The following is a 21,480-nucleotide window of genomic DNA, read 5'->3' as shown; positions in this document are numbered from 1 at the left end:
TACTTGGCTTAACTTACTACTACTATTATTATTATTATTATTATTCATATGAATCTGCATGTGCTTCTTTTCATCGCATAGGGAACGAGGTGCCATGGAAGGGTCACCCGTTGCGCTATGAGATATATTGTTCCCTCACATAATATTTTGTTTTTAACCTGTGTTCTTATCTCTTCTCTCTCCCTCTCTCTTTGTCTGTCTGTGTGCGTGTGTGTGTGTGTGTGTGTGTGTGTGTGTGTGACGTGAGCAGTCCGTCTCCACACCTTTGTTCTCTGCACGGTTCTGTGCACCCCACGATGCTGCAGCATACAAACGTTTTGGCGTTTTGCGTGTTTTTGTTTAGTGATGATGATGATGGTTGAATGCGTGTGCTTCTCTTGTTTGCTTGATTTTTTTCCCCTCCTTCCTTTTCATGCAGTGGTGGTGCTGCTTCTTTGAGGCGCGTGGGCGCCATAGCGCGGCAGCTGCGGCTCTCCCCTATTTTGCCTTCGTCGCCGTCTTACCTTCCCTCTACGCGCCGTAATTTCTTTTACAAGATGATCTTTTCTCTCCGTCTCAGGGAAAACACACACACACACGAACACGAACACGAACACGGACACACGAGTTAATGCGTGAGTGTAGGGAAATTTACGCAACGTCTTCTGCCATATATATATTAGTCATGACAGCAACAGCAGTAAAATCGATGCTTCCGTTGTGCGCTGCGAATAAGGCCAAGATAAGTGTGTCACCCACCTTCCGCTCGCTTTACGCACTCCCTTGTGCCTCTCGCTTATCTCTGCTCGTCAAGCACGCTGCGTCGCTTTCGGCGCGTACGGTCTCCGCTGCGTAAATCGATGCTTCGTATTTATATGTATCTATATATTTATTTTTCTCCCCCTCCCTCTTTTATTTTGATCATCTGTGGAGTTGTTCGTTAGTGGCTCTTCTTCGCAGCGCTGTTAGAAGAGGATAGAGACGAAGCGTAGGTGAGGCGTCCTTCCACCTCTTCCTTCTCCACACGGCACTTTCCTTCTTACATATCGCATCATCCTAAGGAATAGTATCTGATTATTACTTTTTCCCTTCGTAGAATGAGCGTCTCCTCGTACGCAGCGATGCCACGCCAGTTGCTGCGTCACGCACGCCTTCAGCTGCAGCGCAGAAGCACAGCAGTCTTATCTCCTTTTATTCTTGCTCACCTCGGTGCCGGTCGCGCCCGTGATGGTAAGCTGCGCTCTTATCAAGCCTTTTTGCAGTACAGTGTCGTTGCGGCTCTCCAGACGGTGCACACGGACTCGCGCCGGTACTCCTCACGTGCGACCCTCGACCCGTCCGCGTCGTCGAGCACGCCAGAGCCGGAGCTGATCTCACTTGACTGCATCGAGGTGATCACCACCACCACTACCACCTCGGTGGAGACGTCCACGGACACCTTCCGCACCACGACGGAGCAAGTGTCGAGCTTCACGGTAGGGGAAGTGGGCAACGCGGAGATTCTTCCCGACGCCTCCTGCAGCACCACCACAGAAACACACGCGGCGCCCTCCGCCACACGTGCGTCCTCGGCCGCCGTCGCACCCGGGCTCTACTGCGATGTGCACACCCTCGACCCGTTTGCGCGCGGTCGCGTCGCGAACTTTATCCGCCGCATGGGCCGCGTGGAGGGGGACATCTTTCGCGTCAAGGAGGTGCCACCAGCAGACGAGACGGCCTCGGCGGGCCGCGTGCTGCCCCGTCACTACGTCGCCACGTGTCGCATACCGCTGCCGGAGCCGCACGGGTTTCACATCGCGCAGGGTCTGGGCGAGGACAGGAAGGAGGCGGAGCTGCTGGCGGCCATGCACGCGGAGCGCGTGTGCGACGCCCTCGGGGTTCCATTGTTTCGTCTCAAGACGGCGCAGCTGAAGCACGCGGAAGCGGTGCGGCTGAAGGAGGGCCGCTACGCGCCGCTTCCCGATGATCCGGTGAAACCGCTCGGCACGCCGGTTCCACCCCCGCTGCGCCTGCTGCGCTCTCCGCCTCCGCCATCATCATCCCCTGCGTCAAACGAACGCGCTTCTCAGCAAAGCCCTGCTTCTTTACACGTGGATATACCAGCGGTGGCGGTGGCAGAGGCAGCATCGCAGTCTTCCAGCTCAAAGCAGAGCAACAGCGGCGCCTCCTCCTCCCACAGTCTAAATCATGACTTTCCCTCCAAGGAAACCATTGGAGCTCCTCTTTCAAGTGACTACTCCGCGATAAAAAACACTGTGTCAAGCGAGGGCTCGCCGAGGTCTGCGAAGTGCAGCGCCTCGGTCTCTCCTGCACTGGAGGCAAACGATGGGCCGGGGAGTCCACCACCCTTCACGTGGCCAACGGCGCACCCCACCACCTTCCTCAGCCGCTGCCCAAATCTGAACGAGTCGCGGTGCCACGACCCCTATCAACTCTGTGCGGCGTACGCGCCGACCTTCAGCGATGCGGAGCACGCGGCGCGGGTGCAGGCCTACGCGAGCACCGTCGTCTACCCCTGGCAGAGCGGCTGGGAAGGGGTGATGGACGCCCACGAGGAGGTCGCGGCGTCGTCCATGCGGGGAAACGGGTTGGCAGCCGGCGGTGATGCCAGTCTCCCCAGTGCGACCGTCGCTGCCGCAGTGGCCGCCGTGACGAGCGTGCAGTTCGACCCCACGGAGAGCGGGATGTGGCAGATGGTGAACGACCGCAACCTGCGCTGCTCCCCCACACCGGAGGATGCGTTGGTCCTGCCCTACGTCTTCGACGGCCCGCACGCGCTGGCGCGGGTGACGGAGTACTACCAGCAGCACGACACCACGCTGGCGGAGCATTTGAAGGTGCGCCAGGTCACCACGCCCGGGCTCACCACCCGCATGTCGGAGGCGGAGCTGCGGCTGATCGGTGTGAGCGTCACGGCTCGCGGCAAGTCGCAGACGGAGGAGATGGCGGTGCGTCTTGCCGCGATGCACGCGGAGCTGCTGGTAGACGCGCTGGGGCTGCCCCTCTTTCCGAAGGACGACAAGCGGCAAGCGCGACACGCCGCGGTGGTGGCCGGCTACGGGCGGTGGGCCACGGACCCTCTTGGCGGGTCCACCGCCTCGCCCAACCCGCACGACGCGCTGCCGCGGCCGCTGAAGTCGCAGATCGGCACAGACGACATCTGGCTCTCGGCTGACGCGTCGCCGCAGATGCGGGGGCGGCGCACCGAGTCAGAGCATATCATCGCCACGCACAACTTCGTCGTTGCGCAGACGAGGGACGCCATCGAAGTGAACCCCCCGTCGGAGCTGCTGGAGGAGGCGTACGCGATGCTGCGGGAGTGGCAGACGCACATCGCACGCAGTCGCTACACAAACTTGTACGTGTTGTTCGACATGAACGACCGCGTCTTTCGTGCCACGACCATCACACCGGTGCCGGCACGCTTCGGGCCGCGGGGTGGGACTGCCATCGGCAGCACAGCGAAGAAGGCGATGCAGCTGTGCGCGCTGCACGCAATGGACACGCTGTGTGCGCTGGGGGTGCCGCTGTGCGTCGATGCAGCGCAGGAGCGCAGATACGTGCAGCGCCGCGCCGCCCTCGGACAGGTCATCCCGCATGCGTTGGATGCGGCGACGCTGCTGAAGAAGAAGGGCGCTGCGACGCCTTCAGAGGTGTCATTCGGCGTGTCACCGCCGTCGTCCTCGACCCCCACGCTCACGACTCCGTATTTGCCGTCTTATTACCTTGAAGGGCACCAGGTGCGACTTCCGCCGCCGTTCGCCGACACGGTGCACGCCAAGCAACTGCGACTGCCACAGGACTTCTGCCTCTACAGCGCCGACAACGACGAGGAGCTCTCTTCCGTTGGAAACGAAGTGAAGATATGTGTGGAGAACTACCTAAAGTACTGCATGAACACCCGTCTTTCCGAGCTTCGCGCGGTGATGGCCTCGATGCGCATCTCGAACCCGCCATACACCTCTCCGTATCTCCGTCCCACGCCGGCGGCACCCCAAGACGCCGGACTACCGAAAGACGAAATCGCGAACACGGAGCTGTGGGCAGCGACGTATCTCCAAAATGCTCCGCCCTCCGTTTTATTTACAACCGACGTACCTCCGCTGCGTTCGCACTGCGTTGCGTACCTTCAGCTGCCTTTGCCAGGGCCTTTCCTCACCACCACCGCCGCGGCAGAAAGGAAGGACGGCCCTCCTCAATGCGCGTGTGTTACAGCTGCGGCGAAAGTCCGCAGCGCTGACGGCTCCGCCGGTTCAGCCAAGTGCCAGTTGCGGAACCCCACCTACGTGATCGCCGCCGGTATGTCGCTGAAGCGCAAGGACGCCGTACGTGCCTGCTACCTCCACGCCGCCTCCCTCCTTTACACCTTGGGCATCGATGTGCTGGCCTTGTTTCCCGTCGGCGTCTCGCGCCACCGTTGCGTACCGAACTACGCTGCCCTAGAGAAATACCTCGGCAAGGAGGCGGTGGTCATCATTCCACCCTATACCCCGGACGGGGAGCGCAACACGCAGCCGCTGAGGAACGCGCCTGCCTACGCGGGGGCGTGGGTCGACTTGGACGGCACCGAGAGACAGGACGGAGATGGCGGCTCTGCGCGTGCGCCGCCGCGTGCTGTACTGCACAAAATCATGAAAGCGTTTCTCGAGGATCCGCGTCACATCACCCTGCCACGACGGCGTCAAGCCGCGGGACCCAACAGTCCATTTATGCCTGTACAGAGAAGACAACGGAAACCGGGTCTGTAATACATATACAAGCAAAGAGGAAGAAGCAGGGGGGTGTAGCGCACGACGCCCGCACACAACGACGCCTCTGACCCTCCGTGTTGATGAAAGCCGTATTTCTTCGCTTCTTCTTCTTTTTCGTTTTCTCCGTCCAGGCGTTGGGTGTGCGGGGCGAAGTGCTGAGAAGGGTGTTTTGTGCTGTTGTGCGCTCACAGAAGTAACGGCGTAAACGAGATCGGAAATATATATATATATATATATATATATACGTAAAGGAAGCGTTCACAGCAAAACGTACGGTGGGCGCGAAAGACCTCGTTAAAAAGGCGTCAACCATCATTTCTAGAAGCGGCGGCGCGATACCGTGAACTCGCCTGCTGCGTTCATGCATGGCACGCGCGCGTGGTCGACACTGGTGATGCCCTGCCCTCACCGCATGCACCTCGCTGCAACGGAAACACACCATCCCAACAGCTTCTCTGTTTTGCTGTTTCTCTCTCTTCTGTTTCTATGAAGAAGGGCATTGATTGTTTTCAGTTTTGCTGAGGGCTTTTTTGTTTGTTTGTTTTGGTTTCCCACCGCGACGACGCCCCTACACGTACAACCCACACCCGCGAACACTCTCCCATGCATCTGAGCCTGTCCTCGACGCGGCACCTGGGTGGGACGATCACCGCCGGCTCCACCGCCTCCGGCTCCCGTTACGCCAGCCACACCGCACGCGCCCCGCACACCCTCTGCTGGATGGAGCTCGCCGTCTTCCCCGGCTTTCCGGGTGTCCCGTCGCTCTCCGGCACGCAGGTGCAAGGCAGGCAAGACTTGCTGGCCTCCACGAAGGGCGCCGGCGCCCCACATGAAACGAGCTTGATGTTGCAGATTGAGCTGTTCGACGACGAGTGCCCGCACCTCTGCGCCAACTTCCGTCGCCTGTGCAACGGGGCCTCCGCTACGCGGCAGGGCACGGTGTACTGCTACCAGGGCCTCGCCCCGAGCTACCGCGGCACGTACTTCCACAAGATCATCCCTTCCTACTGCGCGCAAGGCGGCGACATTACAATGCGCGTGGTGCCCGGGGGCAGTAACAGCTACTCAAGCGCAGGCCGCGGCTGGCTGCCGGATGAGGCGAAGAAGCGGCGTCACAACGAGGTGGGTCTCGTGTCCATGGCGAACAACGGGCCGAACTCCAACGGCTCGCAGTTTTTCATCACCACCTCCGCCTCAAATGAGCGCAGCTTCAATGGCAGGCACTGCTGTGTAGGGCGCGTGGTGCAAGGGCTGGACCAGTTCTTGGGCCTGGTCGCCCCCTGCGGGGACAAGGACGGGCGGCCGTCGCGGTATGTGGTAGTGGTCGACTGCGGAGGGGGCGAGGCGCCGTCCAGCACGTTTGGCGCTTCTGTGCTGCCGCTGACGGACGCTGGAGAAGGCTACGCAGACACGACGGCGGCGACAACGGCGACAACGGAGGAGGAAGGGGTGAGAGATCAAACCTGCGTGCACGACGCGTCAAGTGAGCTCGTCGCCACTGCGCAAGATGCGCCAGCGTTGGAAACGGCGACGGAAACGCTGGAGGCTGTCCGTACACCATCGCCGCTATCACCACCGGCAGTACCTGCGGCGGCCGCAGAAGCTGCCGTTGAGGCGGCGGCGACGCCAAGCCCGCCTCCTGCCGCCTCACCACTGCCTCTGAAGAGTTCGATGAAGAAGAGCGCGGCGGCATCCAGCAAGCACGTCACGTACAAGGAATGACGGGAAGTGTGATTCACACAGCCGCTTTGCCTTTTGGATGTTGCTGTTATTTTCTGTTTCTCTCTTCTTCTCTTGCTTTCTGTAAGTTAGCTGCACGTCTTCTTCTGTAGAGTAATGCTGATGTTTGATATATATACTGGAATATGTTCATAATTTTGTTACCTCTTGGAGCACGTAAACAGTGGATTCCACACTGTGGGGCAATGGATGTACACCATGTACAACCCTCGATAGCAAATAGCCATTTAACGAGAACCGTGAATATATATATTCATATTATCTTGGCAGCGCCTGCAGCACCCGGAAGAAGAGAACGGAGACTTTTGATGTTCTTTTTTCCAGCACTGTGCGTTCGGCCACCGCTGCGCAACGCGCAGTTGCCACTTCGCTGGATCGACTATATGGACGTATCTGCGTCCCCATGTTTACCGTGCCCTGTTGCTGCTGCGGTGGCGGTGGTGCGCGCGCCTGCTCGACGGCGGACTCCAGAGCGAGAGAGCAAGAGAGCGAGAAGGACACACGGCGAAGGAACATGCACGATACCTATTTGATCTCGACGCACCACTCCGCGGCCCATATGTACCCTCCCCGTAAAACTGCCCTCCTCACCTTCGTCTTCTCTTTCCTCTTCTCCTTTTTGTTTTGTTTTACGTCGTCTTCTTCGGCCCACATTCGCACGTTGTGCGTGCTGTTTTCTTCTTCGCGGCGCTGATGTGAAGCTTCCAAACCTATTCGTGCCCTTCACCCTGCGTCGGACACCTTTGTTGGGTTTAAAGGAAAGGAAAAGGAAAAGACGCTGGAAAGGTGAATATTTTTTGTTTTCTCCCATGTAGGATAGAAAGAAGTAGAAGTAAGCTGCATCGTGTGCGTGTATTTTGTTCTTCCCATTGATTCTCGGGCCTTCATGCTTGGTCTCCGCTGTCCTTTTTTGTCTGTTGCCGTTGATCCACTCTATCGCTTTCTTCACCGCGTTAATAATAATAATTCGAGCGCTGGAGGAGAGAGGTGAAAGCTGGCCTGAAAGAGGAAACTTCGTCTTCGTTAACTCAACCACTTCCACGCGAGCACACACACACACACACTTGTCACCGGATCGCTGAATCAACCGAATTTGCTGTCTCGTCTTTTTTTCCCCCTGCTGCTGCTGTTCAAGTGTATTCTTAACAGGTAGATTAAGCTGGTGTCTCTTTTTTGCAGTGTGTGGTGGCGCGTGTTCAGTCATCTCTCTCTCTCTCCTCTGTTGTTATTACGATTGTTATTGCTGTTAGCTGCCTCCACAAGAGTCGTGTTTCTTTTCATTAAATTTTCCTCTCTTTTCATTTTACTTTTTCTTTTTGGGGGCCTTCCCGCCGGTGAGGAGACGGCTGCCAGGTGTTCCGTGCTCTTCTCTTCGCGCGGTGGTGGAAAGGCGGTTGTGCCGGCGCCCTCTTGACTCTTTGGCGTACCGATCACGTGAAATAAAGAAAAGCACACTCGCAGCAACTCACTTTGGAATTCTTACTTCGCCCCTTTTTTTCATTACCAGATCACATTTGTTTCTCTCTCTTGTTGTTGTTTGGTTATTTGATTACTGGCTATTTTGTTGGTTTGTTGGTTTTCTCTGGAACCGCGGAAGGTGGTGATTTCACGCTCTTCGTGTGTAGATGCTTCAGATCTCGTCTCTCTTTCTGCTGTTGATTGTGGTTGGCTCCCCTTCTCTGCGTGCACTGCCTACTCGTACAGCGGCAGCGACACACGGGAATTCGATAGAGCACATTACATTTTTTTGCCTTCCACGTCGTGCACTCGTTCTCTTTCTTCGCAACTCTTGTTTGCCTGATTGTTTGTTTTTTTTTTTCGGGGTGGGTGGGGGGCAGAGGGTTGTTGCTGCTTTCTCTCATCAAATCAATCATGTCGGAGGGCAACCTTCCCGCATCGTCGCACTACGATGACCAAGGTCTCTTTGTTTCCCTCATCGTAGGGGCGGCGTTGCTGGTCGGCTTTGGAGGCTTCATGGCTTTCCTCCACTGCACCAACATTCTGTGGCTGAAGCGCTTCTACCGACCGAACCACACTGTCGAGCCGGCCCCGTTAGCATCTACCACCACGACGTCCGCATCGGAGACACGGCGCAACTCCGCTGCGCGACCGCCGCCGCCACTGCCTTCCGCCTCAGTCAGCCAAACCATCTTCGCGGAGCACACCGTCCGCCCTAATGGCCGCAGCGGTCGCGCCTTCACCCGTCGCAAGCGGCTCGGCGTGAGTCTTCCCTTCACCTCGACGTTCTTCATCTGCCCGCGCCTCCGGGACTGGATCAGCATCGAGGAGCCGTCGCTGCGGGACCGCAAGGATGGTGCCCTCTCGCCCGTGCACTACGCCGAGCCGGCGGCCCCGCTGCGGTACACGAGCGATCGCTCCTTCATGCCGATCCGCCCGGCGTGCTCGCCTGTGGCTGCCGCGTCACCGGATGGCGCCGCGCCGTTTCTCGCGCCTTACCCGGCTGTGGACGTGCGTGCGGACGCGGCGGAGTTGGTGGAGGTGACGCCGGCCGCCCACTTCCCTCGCAGTGGGCCATCGACGCCGTCGTACGGTGCAATTGAGCCGTCCTCGCCGCGTCCTGCGCCACAGCAACCGTCGCGGTCCTCGCCCGCTGCCAGCTCGCGCGTCTCGCAGCCCGGCGAGCCGCTGCCCAAGACCCCGACCGACCCCCTCGTCGCCATCTACCTCTTTACCCTCAAGTTCTTCCTGGCGCTGATGTTCTTTGGCGAGCTCTTCACCGTGTGGATCATGCCCCTCGCGAGCAGCGACAACTACGTCGAGCAGACGATGCGGCAGCGCGACATTCACGGCTGCGGCAGGCAGAACGACAACGAGACCGGGTGCAACGCGCTGAAGCCGTACTGCCGGTTTCATGGTATCGCGCTGGGTTGTGCTGTGGTCCCGCTGCACGGGATTTACGACTTAACGGTGTCGAATATACGGCCGCGGAGCTGGCGGTGGACCCGAGTGGGGCTGCTGAACCTTGGCTTCTGCGCGGTGCTGGTGCTGCTCACCCTCGTGTACCTGCGGAAGGTTGGTCAGTATGTGGAGGCGGTGATGGCAAACCAGATGCGCTACGCACTGGGCTACCGTGTCGCGTGCATTCGTGGTCTCGACACGACCGATATCCGCAGCGAAAATGCACTACGCAAGAACTTCTTGGAGCTGTCCGTGTACTTCCCCAGCGCGCCGCCATCGCCCGCGACATCGTCAACAACCGCCGCACCAAACGCGGCAGCGCGGCAGCAGCGCAGTAGGAACGCGTACGTGACGAACGACAGCATCTTCGACGACTACAATCCCGCCAACGACAGCTATACCATCTGCGAGTGCCTCGGCCTCAACTGCCTGTTCTCGACGGCCGGGATGCACTACTACGTCGTGCGCCGCGAGGATGCCACCTTCACCGAGCCTGGGAAAGTCGAGCAGATCCTCATCACACGGGAGCCGCCGTTTGGCCTGCTGGAGACGATTGCAAACACCGAGTCGGCCATGGCGCACCTGCAGGAGGCGATCGCGGATGAGAAGGCGCTGCAGCGGAAGACGCGCCTGCACAGCGCCGAACTGCGCGTCGGCGCCGCCGGTGCCGGTACGCTGCGGCGACGGCGCCACCACAGCCCACGCGGCCGGCAGCTGGAGTCGGCCCCGCTGCAGGCCACGAGCGTCGTCGTCTCCGGCAGCGCGGTGCCGAGCAGCAACGAGAACAGCGGCACCGCGGTGGCCGTTCGCGGCAACGCGGTCCGTCGCGACGAGGCGGTGCTGATGACGCGATGCCGCTTTCCAGCGTGCTGTGACGAGATGCCGGCCGTCCCGTATTACGAGTCCGTCTTCTTCAAGAACGCCGCGGATCTGAACTATGCGCTGGAGCGGGTGCCGCACCAGCCCGTGTCCGGAGCCGCCTTTGTCATCTTCAAAGACTCCCTCAGCGCCTTCGAGTTTATTCAACTCTTCACGGCGCGCTTCGGCGGGCTGGTCTCCTCGCTGAGCGCCACCATCGCTGGTCCACCTGGACGCATCTTCCAAAGCAGCCTCACCGCAAGTCGATGTGCCCTCTACCTCCGCTTCTTCTTCATCTTCTGGGTTTACATCGGGCTCATTCTCACCTGGTCCATTCCGATCAGCTTTCTCGGTTCGCTGGAGAGCCTGTCGCAGCTGCCGGGCATCGGCGAGTTCTTAACGTACTTCACCTCGCTCTCCACGACGCTGCAGTCGCTCGTGAACGCGTATCTGCCGGTGGTGGTGCTCGCCCTCTTCAACGTGGCGCTTCCCTACATCATTCGCGTACTCGTGCGCATGATGGGCGCCTTCAATCGCATCGAGTGCGACGGCGGGCAGCTGTACCTGCAGTACATCTTCATGGTGATGACCGCCGTGATTGCGCAGGCGGCCTTCCAGGGAGCCATGAGCCGCCTGACCGATTTGCTGTTCGACCCAAATGAGGAGGCGTTCATTAACTTCATCGTCGCCTGCGTTACGCCGAGCAACGGCTACTTCTACGCCAAGATCATCTCCGCCACCTGCCTCTCGACCTGGATGGACCTGCTGGACCCGATTTGTATCCTGAAGGCGCTGCTGCTGCGCGGCAGTGCCCGCATTCAACGCAACTACGACGCCCTCTTTCTGCCTTGCGAATTCGAGTTTCCGCGGCTGCTCAGCTTCGATCTGATGATTCTTTCCATGGGTCTGCTGTTCCACATGACGGCCCCGCTGCTGGGTCTGCTGACGGTAGTGTACTTCTTTGTGCGGTACTGGAGCCAGCGGGCGAAGCAGACGGACCGCTACCGGCCGACGCTGTCGCCCGCGCAGGATTGCACCGACTTCGGTGTGCCTGCGCAGGTCATTCGGTGTGTGATGTGGCTCTACTGCTTCGCCGAGACGGGCGGGGTGCTGCTGATGGGCCTGCGGGATAACAGCAGCGGCGTGGTGCTCTGCTCCGTCTCCCTGGGCACGGGCCTTGTGTTGACCGTATACGTGTACGTGAAAACGCGCCGGTGGTCCGCCTCGCTCGCTTGCGCGCGGCACTTCGCCGCCACGCCGCACCCGCATCATCACACTCATCCGATTAGTTATCAAAAACGGCAGCAGCAGCAGCAGCAGCAGTCTCCAGGACTAGCACCGACGGTCACGACGCCGCTGCGGGGCAGGACCTCACGATTCGACCCACCGTCAGTGCCCGCGCCCCTCTCGTCCTCGGCGCGTTCTGCACCGCCCACAGGAACTGGCGGGACGGCACCAGCAGCAACAGCAACAGCAGGGACGTCACAGAGCAACGCTTCGTGGGCCGATACCCCGTTCGAGAACAACCCGGAGGACAACCCCGAAGAGCGTCAGCTGGGTCGGGCAAGCCGCCAATACCTTGTCCAGGAGGAAGGCGCGATGGAGGGCTACGAGCACGTGACGCTGAACCAGGTCCTCTTCGACTCCGCGCGTAACCCTTTCCTCAGCCACCTCCTGCCGCGCAAGGCTGGGGTCTCGCTGCGCTTCCAACCAAAGCACCAGCGTCTGTCCCCCATCGACGCCGCACGTGAGGTGCGCATCATGCACGAGACGAATTTCGTGGTGGAGCGGTACTGGGATCGCGGGATGACCTGGTTTGAGGAGGACATGGCGGACCGCAGCTGGAACGGGGATGACGCCAGGGGCGAGTCAAGCGGCTGGGACAGCGAGGAGGACAGCGCGGACGGCGAGGAGCGGGATCGCCCGCGGGGATCGCGCGGCGACGTTCGGGTCGTGAATGCGCCCGGCGCCGGCAGCAGCGGTGAGCACCAAAGTTCACCCTCCTTTGCTCAGCTCGCGCGAAACGAGAGCGGCAGCGGGACGGACGCTGGCGCCATGAAACCGTGCATCGCGGCGGTGGTGGATGCAACGCTGCAAAGCCAGACGACGGTGACGGACCGGTTCGCGGCAGCAGCTTCCACACCACCGCAGGAGTCGCCAACTCGGGCAGAGCGGCAGAGCGCTACACCCTCCGAAGCGTCTCCGACAACACCATTACCCCCACCGCCATCATCATCATCTCTGCCATCCCCTCTTCGGTGCGCGGAAGAGCAGCGGGTAGACACGGTCGTGGAAGACGAGCCGCAGCAGCGCAGTGTGGCATCGGCAGCGGTGCGAACGGGTGATGTACCCGTAGAAGATGTGAGAGCGAGTGATTCTCACGTGGATCCTGCGGTGTAGGTTTTTTTCAGCCTTTTTTCTCCTTCCTTTCCTTGCTGGCCGCAGTTGGCCCTTCGAGTTTAAGGAAGAAGAATAAAAAGGATGTTTTTGAAACGAAAACGACGGCTGCTTTGGAGCTGTCGTGCTGGAATGTTGAGGGGCAGACTTGAATTTGTAGGGGACGCGTGCCTGTCGGTTGGCCTGTCAAGCAATAAACGCTGCAGTACGGGGAGTGTACATTTCGCCGGCTGGAGCTTTCTCATTGAACACATAGGAAACAAAAGGAAAGGAAAAGCCTACAGTGGTATCTACTCCGATCACACTTTGCGCTCGTCGTTGAGTGGAAGGAGGGGGGGGGAGCCAGGGCGCTGTTATTTGGCATTCGCCTATGTTGCGGCGCCGCGACCATGAGAACGATGATTCGTTCCCTCCCCTCCCCCTTTGTCTTCTTAAACGCGTCCATCCGACGAAGCAGCGGCAGCGTGGTACTTTGGATGTCTCATCTGGCGCTCAAGCCTGGATGACTTTGTGGTATAAATCTCACGCGTGTGCGACTGCGAGGGTATTTCTTTTTGGTGGGACCTCATTTTAGCTCTACCTCTGTTTCTCCCTCGCCCGCCCTTCGCCGCACTCCTCCTCGAAACGCATGGGCCTCTCTCCTTCCTCATCCGTCCTCTCCTTTTATTGTTATTTACATCCACGCTGACCTTCCGTCTCTCACGCTCGAGCGAGAGAAGAAGAAGAAAACGAAGAAAAGAGAAACGAAGATCAGAGAAGGCGTGAGTGCGCGGACGCTTATCGGCGGTTTCATTCATCTTGTGTGTGTTTTGTCGGCTGCTGCTGCTCTGCGTTTGGCTTCGCTTACGTTGCCTGCGTTCGCCTTTACTCTATTTTTTCTTCTTTGTCGGTGTACATCCTCCTCAGTTATCTTCGCTTTCTCATGACCGTCATTTCAGCCGGTGTGGTGAGCAAGCAAGGCCGCATCGTGCTCGCGCGCCAGTTCACGGACATTAGCCGCGTGCGGGTCGAAGGCCTCCTCTCCGCGTTTCCGCGTCTGCTTGACTCCTCGGTGAACAAGCAGGTGACCTACATCGATGCCGGCTCGGTCCGCTACGTCTACCAGCCCGTGGAGGACCTCTTCCTGGTGCTCGTGACCACCACCAAGAGCAACATCGTCGAAGACCTCGAGACGCTGCACCTCATGGGTCGGCTGCTGCCCGAGTACGTGCCCGAGGGCGTCACCGAGGCCAACCTGGAGCTGCGCGCCTTCGAGGTGTTCTTCGCGCTGGACGAGGTCGTCGTGTGCGGGAAGCGGGGGAACAGCACGGTGGAACAGATCCGCACCTACCTCGAGATGGACTCCTACGACGAGCGCATGGCACTGGAGGAGAAGCAGCGGCAGATGGAGGAGGCGCGGAAGATTACCGCGGAGCACGCGCGCAAGATGCGGGAGCGCAAGATGGGCGGCGGCCCCACCGGTGGCGCGTACGGCGGCATCAGCTCGGAGGACCCCAACTACGGCGGCTTCGGCGCCAGCAGCAGCTCCGGCGCCGCAGGCAGCATGAGCATGTACGCCGGCGGCGGTGCTGGCGGGGTGGACGGCACCTTCGCCGCGCCGGCCTCGTCCACCTCCATGCCAGTCACCGCCGCTGCTGCCCCGCGCAGTGGCATGAGTCTCGGTAAGGCCCGCAAGACCGACATCAGCAGCAAAATTCAGAAAGAAATGGGTGTCACTGCGCTGTCCGTCCCACTCGCGGCCGGTGCGGGGCAGCAACCGCCGTCGATGGACCTGCCGGTCACCGCCGCCGCCGCGGCACAAGAGGCGGTGAACATCATCATCGAGGAGAAAATGAGTGCCGCGCTGAGCCGCGACGGGGAGCCGGCGGCGGTCGACATCAAGGGCGAGCTGACCGTCACAGTGACGGACCCCCAGTGCGACCACGTCAAGCTGATGCTCACACCGGTCAGCGACGCCTTCACCTTCCGCGCGCACGCCAAGGTAAACAAGGCCCTCTTCGCTAGCGATCAGGTGCTGACGATGGCGGACGGCAAGGCGTTCCCGGTGCAGCAGCCGGTGACCATTCTGCGCTGGCGGCAGTCAAGTGGAGCCTCAACGCCTGCCCCTATCAACTTCACCTGCTGGCCGGAGCAGTCGAGCATCACGATCGAGTATGAGCTGGCCGACCCGAGCACGCCGCCGCTGCGGCCTGTCCGCCTCGCCATTCCCCTTTACGGGACGACGCCGCAGGCGGTGCAGCCGTCGTGCGGTACGTGTCAGGTGATCGCCGGCGAGCATGTGATCTGGACGATGGATGTGGTGGAGGGCCACCAGAACGCCAGCGGTCATATCGAGATCAGCGTAGACTCGGACCAGGGCTCCAACGGCGAGGAGCTCTTCTTCCCTGTGCAGGTGGCTCTCTCCTCGGAAATCAGCGTGGCCCACGTTGGTGTGTCGGAGGTGGTGTCGACGCAGAACGGCCAAGCCGTGCGCTTCAGCCAGCAGTCTCGCCTTATCACGGATCACGTCTTCGTTCAGTGAGCTCTGTACGGAAGATGGACGTACAAAGCGCTCTCTTTCTGCCGTCGTCGTAGTGTCCCTTCGTTTTGAGAGAGGGGAGGGCACGCTGCTTGTGTGTCTCGGCCCCATTGCGATGGAAAAGGCAGCGATGCGCCGATCCTCTTCTGTTTTTGTTTTTCCTTTGCCGTTTACAGCTGCACACTGCGCTTCCCTGATTGTGTGTGTATGTGTGTGACGTGGTTGGTATTATTTGAAGGGAAGGGATTCCCCGCTCGCACAAAGAGCTCTGCGGAGGGGACGGATTTATGATTGCCGTTTTCATTGATGTGCTCCATCTGATTTAAAGAAAAACAAAGGGAGGGGGTTGCCTGTTCAAAGCCTGCCGCTCTCTTCTCTGTTCTTTTCTCTCTTTTCTTTGTTCGATTTGATCTAGCGCCTCGTGTGTGGCGCGTGTATGTACGACGACTCTCTTTTCACTTGACAGCATTGTTGTGTCTATGTGCGCGTGTGTGTTGATGAAAGGCGGGCTCCGTGAAGCGGAAGTCGAAAGGGGGGCTGTTGTCTGTTTGGATGATATTTGTTTGTTCGTTGGTTTTTTTTTTAGATGGTCTTTTATTAATATCATTTCATTTTGGGAGGGACGGGCTGCAGCGATGGTGCGGCGGTGGTGTGGTACGATGCACATGCGCGTGCTTTTGTAAAAGACAGCAACACGATAGAGGAAGGTCTTTGGTCGACAAGGGCACAGGCGACAACGTCGAGGCGTCATCGCCGGCGCCGCCGTAGTTTTCTCTTCTGTTTTCTCTCTCTCTGGCTTGAAGTGCGCAAGACTTTCCGCAAGGAGAATAGAGAGGGAAAAGAGAAGACGGCACGAAAGGTCCACGGAGCGTGTGTTCTTCGCTTTCCGGGGTGGCGGCGTGGGCGTTACCGTGCTCGGTTTTCTGTCCTTCTCTTCTGGCTTTCATGCAAGAGTCGAGCTGAGCGTAATGGGAAAGGAAAAAAAAATAACCTCCAAAAGAGAAAGTGTGGAGGAAGGTCAAGTCACTTAGAGTGTGGGTTCATGCGGCTATGTCTCATCACAAGTGAATGACTTCCAATGCAAGAGTCTGCTGCTCCCTGGCTCTTTCAGCTGTGCTTCAGTGATCTGCATTGGTTTAGTTTAACTGTCTCTCCCCTTCTCCACCTTCCTCCCCCCTCCCATCGTCTTCGTCTTCTCTCCAACGACGTCGTCCTTCTTGCGCTTCATCCCTCCTTCGTACCACGCGTACTGAACAACGACATCCACCCCCCTAACAGGAGAGAGAGCTTCTCGTTAACCCTACTGGTTTGTGCATCTCCCGCCGCTGCGCGAAGATCATACCCCCTCATTCGTCGTCGCTCCCTCGAAACACACCTCACGTTTTTTCAATTAAAGAACAGAGCAATCATGGGTCGCTTTAAGCCGCTTGCCGTGAAGAAGAAGTACGCGAAGAAGATGAACCAGAACAAGCCGGTGCCGTACTGGATTCGCCTTCGCACGGGCAACCGCATCAAGTGGAACGAGAAGCGCCGCCACTGGCGCCGCACGAAGCTGAACTACTAAGCTCTTTACTACTTTCTTCTTTCCTTATCCCCCAGCATTCGTGGAACACACACGGACCTATACACAAACGCTGCTCTGCATCATATACGAGTCACACACACAAGCGCACACGCGCGGGCACCGCCCATGCGTGTGCCGACGCCGCGCACTCAGCCGAAAGGCCGCAGTGCGTGCGGATCACCAGCGTTTACCGTTTTTTTTTTATTCTGTCGTCGTGTGTGTGCAGGTACGTGTAATGCCCCGCAGTGAGACGGGAGTGGGAGGGAAAGAAGGAAGAAGAATAAAGCTGCGTAGTGGTGCGCCACGCGAAACACACAAAGGAGAGTGGCTTCGGCCTTCCTTTTTTTTCGCCGTGTCGGTTATCTCTACTGGTGCTTGTTTATTTCCTTATCATTTACTAAATAAAAGAAAAATTTGCTAATATATATGCCCTTAAGTGTTTGCGGTAGTTGCGCTTATTGAAGGTGCGAGGTGCCGCTTCGTCGGCGCACAACTTCATGAGCACGTCTCCTTCGCTTTCGTGCTTCGATGACGTGGGTAGGCGATGTGTGTGTGTGTGTGTGTTGTGTCGCACCTCATGATGTGGCGCACCGAAGTTTAATACACCTGCTTGCGGCTACTGCAGGCTTCTTCGCCACATCCTCTATGAGAAGGGAGTTTGCAGCAGCAAGACATGTTTCGAATGATTCACGGCATCTTTCATATGAAATAAACACATATGTCTTCTTTCCCTCCCACGCCAGCAGACACCTCTCAGAAGATTCCTCACAAACTTCGAAAGACGAGCATCTCTTCTCTAATTTATTATATTTTAGCACGCGAGACTTCGAGAAGCTCGAAAGCTGCTTCCGTTGAGCACCGCGGCCTCGTTTCTCCTCTGCTTCCTCTCCCCATGACACACTCCGCACCGCATAGGCGCGAAGCGCAGCGTCGGCAGCTGCTGCAGCTCCTTCGAGATGAGGCGGAGCTGCAGCAGCAGCTTCACGGGCAGCGATGGCTGTTGGAGCGAGTGTCCGAGGCGTCTGTGAGTATTTCTGTGTGGTGGCGTAATGGGACTGCCGCCGCCGCCGCTGCAGCAGCAGCAGCAGCAGCGCATTCCACGACGCCGTCTGAGGAAACGAAATGGAGGGAGGGCTACGGCGAGGCTGGCGGCTCCCTCGCCCGCCAGCACCTGCAGCAGCACCCTCTTCATTGCTTTCCAGGGATGCTCTTCTACTCCCTTGGTGAGCTGCTTCGGCTGACCGCAGCCCCAACTCCGAATTTGTGCGCGACGGACAACGCAGGGGGCGACATCTTCAGCACTGCCACAGGTAGCAGCGATGCAGCGCACGGCACCACACACCCGCCGGGTGACAGCCACAACGCCGAGTCCGCCGGTGCGCCACCGTTCAAGAAAACCCCGTGGTCCTTCGCCTCCGCCGTGCTGGAACGCGCGCTCGTGACGACGCTGCCAACGCCGGCGCTGCTCGTGCGGCATCGACTTTTGGACCCCTCGCCGGCGGCCTTGGTCCCCACACACGCCCTGCTGCTCGGCTCCATTACGGTGGATGACTTTCCTGTCCTGCTCCGATGGTTGCACTGCCTCACCTTGGAGTGCGAAGAGGCACTCCATCGACTCCGCCCAGATCAGCAGCAGCAGCAGCAGTCGGAGGGTACTGCCGAATTACCTGACGTCGCGATTAGTTCTGCCGTGTCGGACGAAAACAGCCAAGCTCTATTGGCAAATGAGCAAGCGATGCTGTCTTCGCAGCCGCACAGCCAGCCCTCCACTGCAGGTGAGGCGGGAGCCAACGTGCGTCCGATCGGAGCTTCGCGAGAGGCGGTGAAGCGCGCACGCAGCGCGGACTACAGCAGTGCGGTCACACAACATAATGCGATGGACGATGCAGAGGACAGCACGGCGGCGTGGGACCCATCGCGGTGGTCGTCCCTCTGTGCATCTCTCAGCAGGCTTCTCTCGTTCCTTCTCGAGCTCAGCACAGTACCCCCCACGCCGGTCGGCAAGGCAGAGAACGCAACAGCGACATGGGAAGCCTGCTGGGTTGCATGGACGGCCGATCAACGCAACCTGGCGCAGCAGCGCTTCCTTCTTGCTACGCTGTGCGGCATGCATGCAACGCTGCACGACGTGCAGGGCTGGTACGTCACGCAGGAACAACGTCGTGTGTGGTGCAGCCGCGGGAGTGTTCTACTCCCATCGCGGCGTCGGAAAGCAGATCCGTGCGCCGTCGTGTCGCCTCCGCGGACACCGCAGCTGATGAACGCTGCTGCCCCGGCGTCCTCCTCCGCGGTGCACATCGTCAACGAGGAAGACGTGGCCGTTGTTTCGGTGCGTGACGTGGAGATGCTGACGCAGCTCCTCGCAGCGGTTTCGCGGCAGTTAGCAACGCGCCTTTGCACGACAACGGCGGTGTAGCCGGTAGTGTGTTCTGCCTGTGTGTGTGTGTGTGTGTGTGCCGCGTTGGTGCTCACCACTTTGGGCTTTTTGTTTTCTTCTTTTCTTTTGTTTATGACTCTTCTCCCCTGCTCTGTAAAACGGCTCTTCGTTGTCCGCTCGTCGAAAGACGGCGCTGCGATTTCTCTGCTTGTGTTTTCGGTGGGACGTTGTTGTTCTGCACCGCAATGAAATAAAGCGATAATACAGAGAGGAAAAGCACGGCCGACTGCACCTCTCTTGTTTCTGTTTGTTATTGTTTGCCTCTTCATCGGATTGCGGCTTCCGCGTCGCTTGGCGTGATAGACAGCATCGTTTGTTCTCCCAGTGCCACCCGTGTGGCGGCCGTGTACCTCAAGCTGCATTCTTGAGAGGCGAGGGCAGGCAGCCGCTGACACTCTGTATGTCGATCTTTCTGTCTTGCTATGCCTGTGTGTGTGTGTGTTATGCTGCCTACCTCTCTTTCACTTCGCTCCTCGCAACTTGGTTCTCGCCATTCTTTGTGAGCGGGTACAGGTTACCGGCTGCTCACGCTTTCCAACACGAGGAGGAAAGAAAAACGGATGGGGTTTTTAGAGAAGTCCAAAGTCACGCTCACGATACTCTGTGAAGGCGACACAGTCGCACCAGCCTCCACTGTGACCGGCGCACTTCAGGTGGAGGTGCACCACGAGGTCGTCTTCACCGCACTGCGAATACGCCTTCGTGGGAAAGAGAAGTTCTACGTGCAGAGGCGTGACGCGCAGGGTCACACCTACACTGAGCATCGCCACTTTACGCATGTGGAGGAGGTGCACACCCTCCTCGGGGCGCCAGTGGGAAGTGCCAGCTCGGGCTCCACACAGCTCGCACCCGGCACGTACGTCTACCCTTTCTCCGTGCTTGTGCCCTCGCAGGCACCGCCGTCGTTCAAACGCTGTCGACACGAGTACGGCTGCACGCTCGCCTACAAGCTCAAAGGCCTCCTCGACATCCCACACGGGTTTGATGCGGAGGTGGAGTACGACCTCACCGTGACGCAGGCGGTGCCCATCTCGCAACTCCAGCCCGCCCGACAGAATTTGAAAGCGTTGCCCCTGTCGGAGGCGCACATCGCCAAGTGCCGGTGCTGCGGCTCTTGCTTCTGCTGCGTGGACGAGGAGTCCTTCATCCGGACGGAGGCGGCGATAGCGCCAGAGATTGTGCTGTTGCACTCGCACGTGCAGCTGCCCGCAGTGACGGCCGTGTCGTCGAGCTTCAATAACGCGGATGGCGCTGATGCACTGGTGAGTGCGATGCCGGTGTCGGCCGACGCCACCGCCGCTCTTCTGCGCATTCGGGTGACGAACTTTGCGAGGGATAAGGCACTAAGTCGGTGTAAGGTGACCATGGCGCAGCGGCACAGCTTTCCGCGCGACGACTGGTGCACCTACAAGGACACCTTCACGTTCTTTAAGCAAGAGGTGGTGTTTCCAGCGGGGCCGTTGGGCACTGGGCAGACAGCCACCGTGGAGGTCCTCCTCCGCCTTGACGAGGCGCACGCGGGTCTACCGAGTGGGGAACGGCTGCTGCCGTGCCTGGCCGTGAAGCACTTCTCCATCTTCACGGAGCTGCAGATTACCTTCCCGGAGGTGGCTGCGGAGGGGACGATGTGGGAGTCGAATGCGCTGTTGCTTGCCGACGAGGTGGACATGACGAGTCAAAGTCTGGTAATACCGCACACCTACGACCAAGAGCTTCGCGTGGCCGGCGAAGCACCGCTAGTGTGAAGCCGGAAGCTCTCCTTTTTCACCTCCTGACAGGGTCTCTCGCTCCATCTCGTTACAGCTCTGTGGCACGACGGGCTGCTAGGCAGCGCTCTTCGCAACGTCGTTGTTTTTCATTTTCCACTGTGTCACTGCACTTGCCTGTTCTTCGCTGTGCGTTTCGCCAGGCACGCTGTTTGATTGTGAATGCCGGCGCTGGTTGGGCACCATTTGTCTTTCTGCAAAGTTTGCTGCAGCAACTTCTTCATCTCAATGGCGATGTCTCATTATTTTTTTTTACTACTCGTTTCTTCTGACGTGCATCGGCGCCGACAGATAACAACAAAGATCTTCCTTTTTTGTTGTTGTTATTGGAAGTTGCGCTTCGCATGCTTCAACGCGCTGCGGCCTCCTTGCTTTGACTCGACTGCCGCCTTCCCTTCCCTTTCCCCCTTCTCGGTTTTCTCGAAAGGAGTCACGTATATTTCTCCTTGACTTTTCGCTCTGCAATAACGAGCTCTCCTGCTTTTGTATATGTGTGATGGCGGACGCGTAACGTTGAACTTGAACTGGCCTGCGACGACAATGTGCGCCTC

General features: G+C 58.9%; 6 protein-coding genes across 12 annotated transcripts; all 6 read left to right on the top strand.

The window, feature by feature from the left end:
- Window positions 1-922: 922 nt before the first annotated feature.
- Window positions 923-4,727, top strand: ABB37_06769 (putative mitochondrial hypothetical protein; the record flags this gene model as incomplete). The annotated part of the gene is made up of 1 exon (XM_015805160.1): window positions 923-4,727. Exon 1 carries the CDS (start codon window positions 1,101-1,103, stop codon window positions 4,725-4,727), a length of 3,627 nt encoding a protein of 1,208 aa, XP_015656453.1. The 5' UTR covers window positions 923-1,100.
- Window positions 4,728-5,221: 494 nt separating this feature from the next.
- ABB37_06768 (putative cyclophilin) lies at window positions 5,222-6,452 on the top strand (the record flags this gene model as incomplete). Of its 3 annotated transcripts, none has more annotated exons than XM_015805159.1 (1): window positions 5,222-6,452. In XM_015805159.1, exon 1 carries the CDS (start codon window positions 5,334-5,336, stop codon window positions 6,450-6,452), a length of 1,119 nt encoding a protein of 372 aa, XP_015656452.1. In that variant the 5' UTR covers window positions 5,222-5,333. The 3 variants fall into 3 exon arrangements, with proteins under 3 accessions (XP_015656452.1, XP_015656451.1, XP_015656450.1); XM_015805158.1 differs by having other exon boundaries at window positions 5,225-6,452; XM_015805157.1 differs by having other exon boundaries at window positions 5,243-6,452.
- A 718-nt stretch (window positions 6,453-7,170) lies between these two features.
- Window positions 7,171-12,647, top strand: ABB37_06767 (hypothetical protein; the record flags this gene model as incomplete). The annotated part of the gene is made up of 1 exon (XM_015805156.1): window positions 7,171-12,647. Exon 1 carries the CDS (start codon window positions 8,343-8,345, stop codon window positions 12,645-12,647), a length of 4,305 nt encoding a protein of 1,434 aa, XP_015656449.1. The 5' UTR covers window positions 7,171-8,342.
- A 706-nt stretch (window positions 12,648-13,353) lies between these two features.
- On the top strand, window positions 13,354-15,165 carry ABB37_06766 (putative coatomer delta subunit-like proteindelta-COP putativedelta-coat protein; the record flags this gene model as incomplete). 4 transcript variants are annotated; one of them, XM_015805155.1, is made up of 1 exon in its annotated part: window positions 13,354-15,165. In XM_015805155.1, the coding sequence occupies exon 1, from the start codon at window positions 13,567-13,569 to the stop codon at window positions 15,163-15,165; it is 1,599 nt and encodes a 532-aa protein (XP_015656448.1). In that variant the 5' UTR covers window positions 13,354-13,566. The 4 variants fall into 4 exon arrangements, with proteins under 4 accessions (XP_015656448.1, XP_015656447.1, XP_015656446.1 ...); XM_015805154.1 differs by having other exon boundaries at window positions 13,360-15,165; XM_015805153.1 differs by having other exon boundaries at window positions 13,363-15,165.
- A 2,303-nt stretch (window positions 15,166-17,468) lies between these two features.
- Window positions 17,469-19,142, top strand: ABB37_06765 (hypothetical protein; the record flags this gene model as incomplete). Of its 2 annotated transcripts, none has more annotated exons than XM_015805151.1 (1): window positions 17,469-19,142. In XM_015805151.1, the coding sequence occupies exon 1, from the start codon at window positions 17,619-17,621 to the stop codon at window positions 19,140-19,142; it is 1,524 nt and encodes a 507-aa protein (XP_015656444.1). In that variant the 5' UTR covers window positions 17,469-17,618. The 2 variants fall into 2 exon arrangements, with proteins under 2 accessions (XP_015656444.1, XP_015656443.1); XM_015805150.1 differs by having other exon boundaries at window positions 17,472-19,142.
- A 533-nt stretch (window positions 19,143-19,675) lies between these two features.
- ABB37_06764 (hypothetical protein) lies at window positions 19,676-20,908 on the top strand (the record flags this gene model as incomplete). The annotated part of the gene is made up of 1 exon (XM_015805149.1): window positions 19,676-20,908. Exon 1 carries the CDS (start codon window positions 19,724-19,726, stop codon window positions 20,906-20,908), a length of 1,185 nt encoding a protein of 394 aa, XP_015656442.1. The 5' UTR covers window positions 19,676-19,723.
- Between the last annotated feature and the right edge of the window lie 572 nt (window positions 20,909-21,480).

The sequence above is a fragment of the Leptomonas pyrrhocoris genome, assembly GCF_001293395.1.
Source record: "Leptomonas pyrrhocoris isolate H10 chromosome Unknown, whole genome shotgun sequence".
NCBI lineage: Eukaryota > Euglenozoa > Kinetoplastea > Trypanosomatida > Trypanosomatidae > Leptomonas > Leptomonas pyrrhocoris.
This window is presented reverse-complemented; position numbering and strand designations above follow the sequence as displayed.